Source organism: Desarmillaria tabescens (assembly GCF_030435595.1).
Source record: "Desarmillaria tabescens strain CCBAS 213 chromosome Unknown EV420scaffold_8, whole genome shotgun sequence".
Taxonomy (NCBI): Eukaryota; Fungi; Basidiomycota; class Agaricomycetes; order Agaricales; family Physalacriaceae; genus Desarmillaria; species Desarmillaria tabescens.
This window is the reverse complement of record NW_026848307.1, coordinates 1,334,937-1,348,231: the sequence shown is the minus strand read 5'-3', so window position 1 is coordinate 1,348,231 and position 13,295 is coordinate 1,334,937. Positions and strand designations below refer to the sequence as shown.

General features: G+C 49.1%; 3 protein-coding genes across 3 annotated transcripts; 1 reads left to right on the top strand and 2 right to left on the bottom strand.

Annotated features, from left to right (window-relative positions):
- Positions 1-8: 8 nt before the first annotated feature.
- Positions 9-2,039, bottom strand: EV420DRAFT_1523403 (L-malate dehydrogenase). The gene is made up of 7 exons (XM_060472292.1): positions 1,895-2,039; positions 1,618-1,841; positions 1,277-1,425; positions 908-1,167; positions 698-855; positions 544-645; positions 9-493 (listed from the first exon to the last, which is right to left on the bottom strand). The coding sequence occupies exons 1-7, from the start codon at positions 1,923-1,925 to the stop codon at positions 455-457; spliced, it is 963 nt and encodes a 320-aa protein (XP_060334696.1). The 5' UTR covers positions 1,926-2,039; the 3' UTR covers positions 9-454.
- Positions 2,040-4,069: 2,030 nt separating this feature from the next.
- On the top strand, positions 4,070-6,909 carry EV420DRAFT_1162179 (uncharacterized protein). Its single transcript, XM_060466154.1, has 5 exons — positions 4,070-4,514; positions 4,574-5,942; positions 6,008-6,083; positions 6,145-6,375; positions 6,432-6,909. Exons 1-5 carry the CDS (start codon positions 4,453-4,455, stop codon positions 6,797-6,799), a joined length of 2,106 nt encoding a protein of 701 aa, XP_060334695.1. The 5' UTR covers positions 4,070-4,452; the 3' UTR covers positions 6,800-6,909.
- Positions 6,910-11,238: 4,329 nt separating this feature from the next.
- EV420DRAFT_1240646 (uncharacterized protein) lies at positions 11,239-11,505 on the bottom strand (the record flags this gene model as incomplete). Its single annotated transcript, XM_060466629.1, has 1 exon — positions 11,239-11,505. A coding segment is annotated over one exon (267 nt), but the record flags the coding sequence as incomplete, so codon positions are not given.
- Positions 11,506-13,295: the final 1,790 nt, after the last annotated feature.

Genomic DNA, 13,295 nt, shown 5'->3' with positions numbered 1-13,295 from the left:
CAGAAGCGGTTTCAACAACACGGATAAATTATAATTGTTACCCTCGGAAGAATAAGTCGGTTCTGACCAAAGCACCTTCTTCTGGTTACCTCACAAACCTTGGCAAAGGAGCCCCACTCATACTCCGAACTGCGTACAGCTGCAACCAGGAATCTGTCGAGCAGGCGATCCCGAGTAACTTTCTACCACATGTAACTGATAACTCAACTCTCATGTTAATAGCGCACTTTCTACGCGCGACGCAACGAGGAGAATCCAGAGCATTTCGATAACGGTCTACCGCAGTTAATTGGCCATCCAAATGAAAAATAAGATCAGAATACCACGGTCACTTCGCCTGAAACACAAGGTAAACGCGTAAGAAAACAGTATAATATACGTATACATCCATCTACACTTTAGCAGCTTAGTACAATTTCAAACATTCTTCTTCCATATTCTAACCCATCTGACCTTAGAGCTTCTGGGTGGACTCCGTGATGAATTTCTCACCCTGCGACACGTAAATGAGAAGAGCATACACAAAAGGAATGGCAAGAGTACCTTCTCAATGCTAGCTTGCAATTCGGGAATAGCAGCAGCAATCAGACCCTTCTCCTTGTCCGTCACCTCACCCAATGGTAAAATAGTCTTGACACCTTCGGACTAGATGGTGGCGTCAGCAAATGTGAGAGAAAGAAGGTCAGAGAATGCTTACACCCAACTCCACCTTGGCGGAGAAGAAATCGAGCTCAACACCGAGGGTCTTCTTGGCAGCAGCGTCCAAGTGCACAAAGGTGGGTGCAACAATTCCTTTCTCACCCTTGACGGCCCGCACGACTTTGTTAGCGAACTCGGCACCGGCAAAGGCCATACCTGATACCCATCGGTCAAGGAGATACAGCTGAAAATGGGCGTAAACACGTACTCAAAGTCGCGCTTCCTGCACCATCCTTAGCCTTCACCACTTCATCGCCTCCGAACTGGATCCTGTTGATCAGGGCGTCCAAGTCTGTGGCAGAGAAGGACGAGGGAAGAGAGTGAGAAGACTGGGAGAGAAGAGGAACGATGGTGACACCGCTATGTCCACCGACAACGGGGACCACAACACTTGTGGGGTCCGATTTGGTGAGCTCCCCAACAAATGTAGATGCACGGACGACGTCAAGAGTCGTTACACCAAAGAGTCTGAGGCGGGGCAGTCAGTACAGGGGAAGGTCAGGGGTAAAATAATTGGGGATGCATCAGGTGAAATGGAATGATGGAATATGCGGAGGAGAGTGGGCAGGTGACATACCGCTTGGGGTCAAAGACTCCGTGTTTTTTGAAAACCTCGGCGACGATAGGAACGGTTGAGTTGACGGGGTTGGAGATGACAAGCACAAACGCCTTGGGGCAGTTCTTAGCGATTCCAGTCGCAAGATCTCTGACGATGCCAGCGTTGATCTAAAAGTATACTGTTAGCATTGAGTTGGTAGAAAACGTATAGATACTCTTACCTTGAAGAGATCGTCTCTGACGGCGACAATATCGTTATCAGTACAACTTGCCACGAACAAGCCTTCGAAAGAAGACCTACCTCGTCATCTAGATGGCCAAATCAGCAAAAGTTCGAGATGAAGACGCGAGAATTCTCACTCCAGGCTTCCTTGGTACGCCAGCAGGAATAACGACAACATCCGCGCCCTTCAAGGTCTTTGCAAGACCGTCGTCTGGCGGCAGGTAGCCCTCAACCTTGGCTGGGGTCGAGATATGGGAAAGGTCGGCAGCAACACCAGGCGTATTCACGATATCATAGAGACCCAAGGCGGTGATGGCTGGGTTCGTCTTGAGAAGCAGGGCTAGGGGTTGACCAATACCACCTTTCAAGTCGATTGAGCTCAACAGAAACCTTGAATAAGTCAGAGAGACGTACCTGCGGCTCCGAGAACGACTGCTTTGACCATGATTTTTCGATGAGATGGGTGTTGAGTGAAGGGTTTGGTTAAAGTGTGGGGTACGGATGAATCGCTTTAATCCCATTGGCGGGAGTTGCCGAGGACGCGATCATTGAGTCTAGCAGCTTTCAAGTTGGCGGCAAGATTCGGACGCGGGTCAGAGGAGAACCGACGGTTTATAGGCTCACCGCTGGCGGCATACAAGAAGATGCGCCCACGGCATCATTAAATCAGGAAGTACATAAATATTTCTTAATCGAACTCGGTATTTTGGGTACGAAGCGAGGTCGAGACGCGTCTTTCGGCGGAATGTGTACTATCGTCTGCAAATCTTCTGTATTTTCTGCGTACATATGAGAATACCTTCAGCTCGGACATCCGGTGCTCGGTCAGGCCTAAGGCCTTCAGCTTCAGGTATCATGTATGTTGCCGATAAGAATGGTTGAGGAGACCGCCTTCAAGTCCCCTCCCGCGTCTGCGCAATAAGTCGTCAATATTTCCAATGCATGATGAACATTTGACCGGTAGTGGTCGACACGGAGGTGCCTTAGTACGCATTTCGTTCATTCGACGAGCAAGAAAAGGCTAGGATCTGCGGAAGTCTTAACTTGTCGATTGCAGAGTCACGGTCACCCAAGGAAAGAAACAAAGCATTCCGACCAAGTGTTGCAGACACGGCACGTATTTGTAAAAACCAGGAGCCGGGGCCAAAGGCGTAGCAAAGACCTGTATGCCGGACCCCCTGCCTTCTTGACTACGATAGACGTGATTGGTACAAAGGGGAAAAGTTGTGCCGCCTAGTGTCAACTTGAGTCCGAAAGACAGCACTATATAAACAAAGAATGATAGATGATATCATTACACTGGCCACACGAAGCAGAAGATGACGGACAACACAGACACTGGAGAGGCTCATGAAAGTAATCGTGGGAATGGTCGGCAACGAATAATGGCCAATGGACGGTATCAGCTTCAGCCTTGAAATGGAATTCGCAAGTTTTGGTGACTTGGCTGATTTACTTGGCTAATATGAAGGCTTACTTAGTATTCCGTGAAGGACCCAGAATCTAGCAGAACCTGGAAACACAGATTCCCGAAGCATCAATGAACATATAAGCATGACTTGAGTGTATTTCCGAGGGATTACCAACTTTTCTCATCGAGAAGCAAAGCCGTCGATTCAGGTGCTCCAAGTTTTGAGAGCTGAGCAAAGTTAGTAGGCGTAGCATCAAAGCCCGATAGAACCCAAGCTTGAAGGAGTGTGAGCTACGTGTTGTGTCGATTTCATGTTTTCAAGGGTGATTTTAGAGGCAGCATATCAGAGTCCCGCTCAGATTTCCATGAGTTTTCTGAGGTAGACAGGTAAAAGGATACAGCCAGTGTCGACGTGAGCCAGAGAAATCTGAACCAGGCCTTTCTTGAGAGAACGGTGCCGAACGCCACTGAGCGAGTACCCTCGGCTACTAAAGTTTTATTTGACGCAGGAAACAGCCAGATAGAGCAGAGTCGGAATAAAGAGCAACAACGTCTTGCCGGTCTGGCCACGAAAGGAAGGTCGATTTAGTAGCCGGTCACTGCCGGTTCGCTCTTCAGCTTCTTCCTTGTCTGCAACGTCATCTCAGGTCGCTGTTCCTCGACTTCTTGTATTCGGTTGTAAATGGCGTAATGGAGAAGGGAGGCCTGTTTTGTGGTTTGTGCGCGGCCCTTCCTACTAGTGGGCGATTTACTTCGCTACTTTCTGCAGGAGGATTCGAACGTATACTGATATTTGATTGCTCTCTGCAATGTGGCTGTCATTCGTTTCAAGGCCTCGAGCCTTAAGCTAAGCGCTAGAATGTAAGCCCGAGGTGCACAGAGTACGTTATCTCTTACGCAAAATCGCACAATCCTACTTTACGAATTACTGCACAGCAGACCCTCGTGTCTTTCATTAAATAAACCATTCAAACCGTGCAGGAATCATTACCACTTGCCTAGTCCTCCCGTCATAACAATCTCCGTGCCTTCCTTACGCACTCTCGTGAACCATTCATTATACGGCAGCTCCACCGCATGAACCCTCGATTTCATACCAACCTCTATGAATTCGGTAATGACATGACTCAGTGTCCTACCCCCGCGTTGGCCGTGCAATGACCTATGGCACGTAACCAATGAAGATGGTGGCACCGAACGCTTTACGAAACCGTCGTTACAGCGTCTCAGTGGATCGCTGGTCGTTTTGCCTATCACGGATGGAGTGCCGCCCACCCAAAATTTTTATCAAACAGATGCATAGTTAATATCACATCGGCCACTCCACAACAAGATCAACGTCACTGCATTTACCTAGATCCTTGATACAATCTTCCCTACGCTGCCTGATGGCTGTTTGCCACCACCACCTGGGATCTTCGCCGTTGCTATGTTCATCAAATGCTCCTCGAGTTTCGCCTTCCTGGTCTTTTTGGGCCGGAACTGCCGGAACCTGCAAAATGCATTTGGACGTTAGATGCTGTAGCAAGGAACAATTGATGATCACCTTTCTATACAGTAGATGGACACTTTCAAGTTCAACCTTCAAACGATTGCAAGGTCCAATTGTCAGGGCGGTATCAGGTGTGCCTTGATACAGTTTTCTATTACTTACTTCACTCTTTTCTCATCAACGGGTTTAGGACGTATCAATACAATTTCAGATATAAGAACGTCATTGTCATGAGGTGCTGCACCTATGCCATGTCCATAGCCTCGTTGAAGGCTTTCCCCCACTATGAGCACCTGAGCCAGTCGTGCATGGACTCCTCAAGCATTTCAAGCTCGTGGACTTGGCCAAAGTCCCCTCAGAGTCAGAAACCCCCTCGCTTCAACCATTTGTCACCAATCTCATCACCTCCCACGCCCCCGACATTCTTTTCACGAAATTGGTCCATCATCAGTCTTGCGTTGCTGGCAACATGCACCTTCGTTTGGACCGCGTTCTTCGCCCACGCATCTACCGATTTGTCACGGTCGATAACCCACTTCCATGGAGGAAGAGAAATCGCAGGGGAGCCTGACCCTCCTCTCATCCGGCTAAGGTCGCCTTCGATGACGATCTTGTTGTTGCAGATCAGCACGTCAGTAACGACGCTTCTCCTGGGAGAGCTGGCGATCGCATGCTATGAAAGGGTAAGGTGGCAGAGGGCGTCGTCCCCGTCCGGCATATCAGGTGGTACTTTACTGGGACTATCTAGGGCAACAAGCATTATCGGAGTCGCTTTGTTGTCCACGAAAGCAAAGGTTTCTTGGTCTACACGACTATGGTGCCTGAAACGAATGTTCACCTATATTGTTGTGTCATTCGTTGGGGTCGTCTTTCTCTTCGATATCAGCTTCGTTACTTTCTTCCCGGTCACCATCGACATGGCTACCACGACAACTACCGGTTGGGGAGAATTTAACAGCAGTCTCTTCCAATATAACCCCCTTGGCTTCCAAGGATTCCTGACCAATCCCCGACAAACCTTCCCGATTGAAGCTACCGAAGAGCGATGCCACGTGAGTGTTGACTCTGTTGCCTCCTTGGCAAACTGCTCGTCCTACGCCATCGTCACCAGCGTGGACTATCTCGACGCCGACGGACAGGCTGGATATGGTCTTGGTTCACAGAACTGGTTTAGTGAGGATCAGGATAATGACGGACGGACAGGTTATATGCCAATGATCGAGACACCATGGATTGTGTCGTTTTATCCCGACGCGTACGGACATCACTTCAATAGCGGTGAATGCCAGGCATGGATAGCGCCCTACTATTATTCCGAGCCGGGGGTAAACGACGTCGCGTTGCGCATCTGCTTGAGCACGTTGGATAACGGAGCGCGTGATGATTCCACCACGATTTTGGCTCAGATCGCCGTGTGTGGCGGAGTCGACGGTAACATCGCGACCGGCGATTGTCACGCTGCGCTTGATGATCCTTCGTACACCGGTTTGGGTTTTCACGGTGCTTCGGAAGCCGTCATGGCCAACCCGCCTTTGAATCTTTCCATGACTGTGACTAAAGTGGGTTTTTTTAATTGATCATTTGATGCGCCAAGCTATGAATCTAACGATACATATTTTAACAGCGGACCGCGTCTCCCGTCTACGATTTGAAGAATGGCTCTGTCATGGATATCGAGATACCTTATTATCAACACCCAGGTATGCCCACACATACAATACCTTCGGATCTCTCAGCTCATCTCCAAACGATTGCTGTCAGGATTGATGGATCTCACACCTAATAGCTCGTGGGCGCCAGTTCCCGCAGACCGCGACGCCCCGCTTCCTGCTTCTATTGATGTAGATGCTTTTCGAAACTTCACATTTTCGATATACGACGGAGCATACGGAAATGTATCCGACGTTTTCTCCGTCCCGAATGCTATGATAAACACGATGGTCCGTCTCATAAGCACCAGCAACTCGCTATTTGCATACGAGCACGCCAAAGGTATGCTATTCTCAACGTGAAGAAAAGATCAACATGTTTATTGCATTGTATTGCAGACCTCCTAGCCTACACTCTTCGTTCAGGATCCAACCTTCCCGCATCGGCGCCTTTAAATTTCACCCGCGGGTTTGCATGTTATACCCGAGATCGACTACAGCTATCGCAGACCTCATGGATCCTGTTCATGGTCCTCGGCGGCTCCGTCCTGCTTAGTTGTTACGTCCTCATTGTCCTCACCTCCATGTGGAACCAGACCAGCTACACGACATACTTCCCCGAAGTGGATTTCGCCGCTGGATTTGTGGGTGGCGGCGGCGATCACCACCAGGCGGACGTTGTCTCGCGGCTACAACACGTCAGTTCGGGAGTGGTGGATAGCATGGCGTCTACGACTTTTCGGATCGTGAGTGGGCGGCGGGAATGAGCTGGATAAAGGTTCTTACATCAAAGTTCGGGACATTCGTTCGGTTGCCAAGCGAGTTTGTGTTTGACGACAAGAGTTGGGACGGACATTTAGAGTGATCGGTTGTCCCCACAGTCGCCGGCCTTGCCATTCCGTTCCCAGCATTCACCGATATTTCTTCGCGTGTACACGCACACAACGGTCTTATGGCTGCTACTATCGCTTCGTCCATTTCGCCGTAAGCTGAACGATGTTGCAGATGTTAATCAGTTGACCTGATCTCTGTAAAGTAATGCCAACGTTGGATGAAGGTCCTTTCATCGACTGTGGCTCATTCCGGCTGTGTCCATTTCTTGAAGAAAGAAAACTGGCTATTTACAGTCATCTGATAAATCAAGGCGCTTTGAGAAGCGGCTCTACATGTCTCTCTAAGCAAGGATGGCCATCTCCCAAATCCGTTCAAACCCAACTTCATATCGAGGCCTTTGCAACAAATCATCTCTCATTTCACTTTCGTCATTCCTTGATCCAAGGAGATATACATCTTCTCTATCCCACGTCTCAAAAAGGACCTATGCTACTTTGACGGTTGCAGGCAGTCTGAAGGACAGCTGGCTCCTTTCGACGCATTTTTCTACATACCATAATGGAGGAGAACCGTTTGGTTGAAGCGCATGCTTGTGACCGCGCTGCGGCGTATTCTTGTAGGGTTGTATGGACGTGTTTCGCACGCTCGGAACTATCGTGGTTGCTTAAACAATTTCGGGCTCTACGAAATTGCGTATTAAGGGCGCTGACCTGTCGCATATGGACCGATGTAAGGCGCCATTCGAAGACGCCGCTTGGATTGTAGACTTTCTGCAATATGATGACGTTGGGTACTGCCTACTCATGACCTATGTTTCCATCGTACAGCAATATTGTTGCAGCACCTCCATATTTACACTTCCTGTGCACGAATGCAGAACAGTGGCACAGCAATGGAAGCACGCGGCAATCGAAATTTACTGGAAAGATAAGGCAGGTCTTCACGCAGATATTGTAGATTGAGTTTCTTCGGTATGACGTCATGGGTCAGAGGACACTGATAAGCGTGCAATGTTATGTAGCGCCATACGAGTTAAGCTGTTGACATTTCTGTAGCTTTATGAGGACCGTAGTCCATGATGGTCCTAGTGCCCATCATCCTGAGCTGAAATCCTCGCTGTGAACAAAGATATACCATCTATGTCGCCGAAACTAGAGGTACAGTATAACCGTACTATCAACATTACTTGAACAATCCTCGTAGGATCGTTCGGCTATAACGTGAATGGCCGAGTGCAGGTTCTCAAGTGGGAGATCTGGGTGGCGTTAATTGTGCGTTAGAAGTCTCTCGACGTCGAAGGAGGGAAGGAGTTCTCTTTCAGCGAGTGTATTGATATTCAAATTTCGGCAAATACCTTCCAGAGGCGACGGTGCATATGGGTCAATTCGGATCAGATATAATTACAGGAGGCAGTACTACTACTGGCTTCGTCATTTATGGGATAAATTCCATGTACTCAGGCTGGACGATTAGCGCTTTAGCTTCTACCATCCGTTTCATCAGATTATACTACGGCTTCGTGTTTCCTAGGTAATAAATCTTCCATAACATAGCTGCACGCAGTATGAGACCCCAGCTTGTTCGCCGCGGGCGTGGGAGGCTGATCACACTTCACGAGTGCCATGAGTCGATGCTGCCCTCGAACTTCTACTCGCCTTGTCTTCATTGACAGAGCACTATATCGAGCACCTCACGTTGCAATCTCCTCTCTAAAGAATTACTTGGCAAAGCTGATGATGGTCGAACAGCTTCTTGACGGGCGTCTGACTTCGTTGCTCAGCGCTCAGTCGAGACCTTCAAAGGGCCTTACCATGTGCGATTTTCAACACCAACGTGCGTCTTCTTGCGCTGAAGAAGCTTGAATGTCTGTGAAGAAAGAGGGAATAACAGCCTGTAATCATGACAGACTGACCTTGATGGTCCCGCTTCTCGTCCATTCTGTAGAACTTCAGTGGGTGCTTCATGATGGGTGCCAAGATATGTACATATTTAACTGTGACGCTTTGAGGAAAGTGATCTTATATCGCAGTCGAAGGACCGCTCAAGTTCAATTTGGTCCTTGACCTTGTCTTCCATTGAACGAGATATGCTTTCCACCTCCAGGAGACTGAGTTTCCTTAATCACCTTTGCATCCGGACTGGTTACATTCCGAGGACACCTCGATATGTTGTGCGTCCCGTTTTCTGTGCTATCTTTGGAGCAACATCAACGCTAAAACATGTTCTGCGGAACCATACGAGCCTCCAAGAAGAGCATCAACTGTTATGAGTTGAGTTTCCACGGGTCCCCCGGGTGATGACTCTTGCGGAATCGCATGCGAGTTCCCCCGGTATACACGAACAATGATATAACTTGAGAGAGTTTCAATCTTCAGCGGCTGTTATTCAATGAACGTGTAACCCGCAATCATTGACAAGGATAGAAAATGCATCAGCCTCCGTGCTCGGTGTCGCTTACTATGAACAAAGTCATGAGATGGTTTCCTTCGATTCAAGGATCATGATTCATAGGATGAAACTTGAGCTTGGACAGCGGAGCACCCGATATCACGGACATACAACAGCTCCACTGGTCCGCGACAGAGGCAGTCGTCCCATTGGAAGGCGCTTTGGAAGCTTAAAAAGGAACTCGGATCTAAGCGTTCGAATCAAACTCCGAGCATCGGCACGACGGCAACCCTCTTTTCAATGCACAGCTTTCAAGCGCAAGATTGTCTACAAGTTTTTTCATACACAAAACTACGAGACTTGGAGGCGGTACAGAGAAACAAAATGTTGTGGGCGCTAGTGTTATCCTTACGTCCTTTTTGAAAGTACGTGGCTTAGTCCCGAGCCAAGATTAAGGCACCGAGGAGGTTAAGAGAATTCGGGATCAAAGGTTGCTCGTCAGCCAAGAATACGCGTCTGTCCTCCTGACCCACGGACGAAAAATCAGCGGGGCCTCCTTGGCCATTAGAGGAAATTGGCGGCGCCAAGTCATCATTCATATCCGAGCTAAGAACGGCGAAGAGGTGAAAGAGCGTCGAGTCGATCGCCAAGCGGTGATGCACGTATATAGGCAATCCAAAGACGCGTCTAAAAGTAAGGGTCCGCGCCACTGAGCGAAGAAAAAGTCCCGGATCAGTTACGAAAGTTAGAAGAGAGATAGAGTAATAGTAGCGAGTGTGGCGCATTTCGGATGCGGCCCGGACTGAGAAAGAGAGTGGACCATAGGGAGATAAATAATGGCTAGGCTCCAGTTGCGATAGATATCAAAAGATGCGTGTGTCGGTGTAGTGGCCTCGAGGCTTCGTAGTGGAGACATTGTGTTGAAAGAGGAAAAATCGATGGATGACGTGCTTCAGATGGAAGAGTCGAATTTGTCCATTCTACCCCTCCTCGTGAACGGGCCACAGGGGCAAAGTTGTTCCAGCACAGGGACTCACAGGGACCGAGATAGATTAGAGCAGAGTTCAACAGAGACGAGAATAAGTACATGACGACTTGAATTTGTCCAAGCTCCGGTTGAATTCCGTTTGCAGAAATGGTCCCATGGGCGTAAAGTCAGCCTCGTTTCAAGAGCGGAAAGTGGCATTTTTGTCACAATTGCAACGTTGCATTTATAGACGGTCTCGCCTGGACCTCGACGGAACACGGGGCGCGCGGCAGGTCTCGGGAATTCAATAACCTGTCTATGTCAGGGAGTGCGGAACAGTCGGATGAATTGCGCTAGAGCTAGACTTGAGAAAATTGCTGTATATGGTTGCGGTAGCGACGAAGATACAGACCGAGTGACAGATAGATACCAAGAATTGCCAAGTGTTGGGATCAAATGTTTATTTGACGTTGAACCGAGATACCTGTACAGCGACCAGAGGGGATAACATCATAGTTGGCGCCTCTAGACACCTGAGCCAAGATGCATAGCCACGCGGAGCGGAAGAGGGCGGAACGTTGAAACTTTACAATTGGCTGAATTGGTCGTAAAGCGTTGTGCTCCTTTCCGTCATAGGTTCGCAAATTGAAAGGAACGGAGGCAACGCAATGCAATACGTCTAGTGGTGGTAGTACAGTATTGGATTGTCACTGGTATATGTCGGATAATGGAGAGGTCATAATAGGCGTCGTTAAGAGTGTGGTATGTACGGGAAGTGATGATGATGAAGGCGAAAATAATAAGAATACTGCTCGAACTTCGACTCTGCTCTTGCGACAACTAAAAGCCGTCCAGACAACCACCGGACTCTTCTCGTTCCCGTTCCCGAGCTTTACAAATGGCACGCCGTTTTGCTGCACATTTCTTCTTCGTCTGGGGTGAAGGGGGGAATGGTAGGTCATCGGAGAAGGTCGGCTTTGACTTTTTCGGGGGAGAAGTACGGGGAAAATAATATGCCTCTGGGGGAGGACTTGCCACACCGTCGCTCTCATCACTTGAGCCAGACAGGTCTGGGATAAGATCTGGGACGGGGGCTAGGGCGCGAGGATGGAGACCCTTGTAAAAGGCCTGGCTGTCGTCGAGGGTGTAACAGCGCCCGCCACGCTCTGGCAGGGCGCAAGAATTGGGCGACACGACAATAGGTGAGCGGTCATAAGACTCGCGAGGATGGGCGTCAAAGGTACGGGTGAGGAGGGGCGACGATGGGAAATGGACGGCGTGGGGCGGGTGCTGCGACGGCGAGCGCTTAAGAATTGGGCGGGGGGAGGGAGAGAACATAGCGGCGGCGACGAGACAAGCTTTGTGTTAGCAGGGAGAATTCATCATGGCGAGCAAGATGATGGTCGTTTATTAACGAAGGTTGGTTCTGTTGTGGCCGTGACTAGTTTCCCTTGTAACATCTGTGACATTGTCACTTTTTTTTTTCAGACTCCGCCTTCGAATCGGAACAATGCTGCGTTGCCGGCGTAAATCCCTCTGACAATTCAGTGCCACAGCTTCGTGCCAAGCCTCGCCCTCTTCACCCGCCGTCTCAATGTGCGCTACGGAATGCTTTACTATTAGATCCAATCATACGTGTCGCTAATTAAATAGACCACCTTGCTATCGCCGATTTCCAAGCCACTGATTAATGGCCTACAAATGGCCTATGTACGTACGTGTTGTGTACAATATGGTCTTGAATCTGGACAGTACACCCACAACGGTAAATATCACCTGTTCTTTTTCTTATCTTCTCTCAACACGAATCAGTCCGACTTTCCATTGTTCATGTAGAACAATCTTTCATAACGGAGTCCGTACTTACTTGGTACCGCACTGTCCGGCCATGCTTCACGGTATCCAAAGTGAACCGTGCCGATCCCCGTTATTTCAAGTTGCCTTTCCCTTCAACCTTTCATTACGGTTCATGTCTGGGCCTGGTTTCCGATTCTCTTCTCAGCCTGTTCTACATCCGTGAGTGTTAAACTTAGCCTACCGCGTTTCTTCTGGTGCCTTACTCTCATCCTTCTCTTACTTATCGTAGCTACACCGGAGTTGCAATCCCACCATGTCGTCTCCACCATTTCAACGTCTGTGTGGCCTTGTTATTCCATCCCATCTCAAACGACCGACCTCTCCGAGGATTCGGTTCCTGTCGCATCAAATCTTGTTGTACTCTCTCCCTTTGCTCTCGACCGGTATACATAAGCCCTTATTTTTGGGCGCTTTGTCTTTCTGCCTGATCGGTGTACACCCAATGGTGTACGGTGTATTCATCCAACAAAGCGTAACATCAATCCGTCCAACTTCCTCTCTAGCATACCGCGGCGCCACCCCTTGTGTGTCCAACAAATGATCCTTGCTCTAGAGTCCGATACTCGACGGCTTTCGTCTCCATACGGCCTTCTCCATATGCTAAACGGTATCAATTGACGTAGCGAGTTCATGTGTCCACCGAACTCGGAATTCCCCGAATGGAATATTCCACCCTCTGGGTCACCACTTATCATCCACGGCGTCAGCTGGGGACTTAACACTTGAAATTCCAACTCTTATCGATTTTGGTCCCGTGGACTCATCCTCGTCCTATATACTCGGAGCTCGCGAATCAAAGTTCTCGGTGCTATCAGGTCCTGCTCTTCCCTTGGCGTGGTTGTAGGGGGGCATGGGATAATTCGAAGATGGAGACGCGTGATTGGCATGAGTTTAGGTTGGGAATCGTACGACCGGAAGGCAACGAGGTCAGTGGGACCTGGATGCCCACGGGAGAATTTACCAGGGATATCCGAGGTCAGGACAGCTATTGGCGGCGTGGCACAGGGACGCGACTTGCTATGACGAAGAGGTATCTCCTTGAGAGAAAAGAGGACCAATAATGCCCACGAGATCGCCGAGCTCCCGAGATCGTTCCTATGTCTAATTCTCTCGCCTACGTACATGAAGATCGTGAAAATCGTGGGGAAACTTCAAGACATGAGTGGATAATATCTTGAACTTGCTTACGTTCGTCCGTAAATTAATATACACATGTT

Excerpts from the sequence above, each read along its gene's own strand:
- EV420DRAFT_1162179 (XM_060466154.1), top strand. The coding sequence starts at position 4,453 with ATGGACACTTTCAAGTTCAACCTTCAAACGATTGCAAGGTCCAATTGT. Across the intron at positions 5,943-6,007 it reads TTTCCATGACTGTGACTAAA|CGGACCGCGTCTCCCGTCTA; the intron begins GTGGGTTTTTTT and ends ATATTTTAACAG. Across the intron at positions 6,084-6,144 it reads ACCTTATTATCAACACCCAG|GATTGATGGATCTCACACCT; the intron begins GTATGCCCACAC and ends GATTGCTGTCAG.
- EV420DRAFT_1523403 (XM_060472292.1), bottom strand. The coding sequence starts at position 1,925 with ATGGTCAAAGCAGTCGTTCTCGGAGCCGCAG. Across the intron at positions 1,168-1,276 it reads GGAGTCTTTGACCCCAAGCG|ACTCTTTGGTGTAACGACTC; the intron begins GTATGTCACCTG and ends GCCCCGCCTCAG. Across the intron at positions 494-543 it reads TGCAAGCTAGCATTGAGAAG|GGTGAGAAATTCATCACGGA; the intron begins GTACTCTTGCCA and ends TACGTGTCGCAG.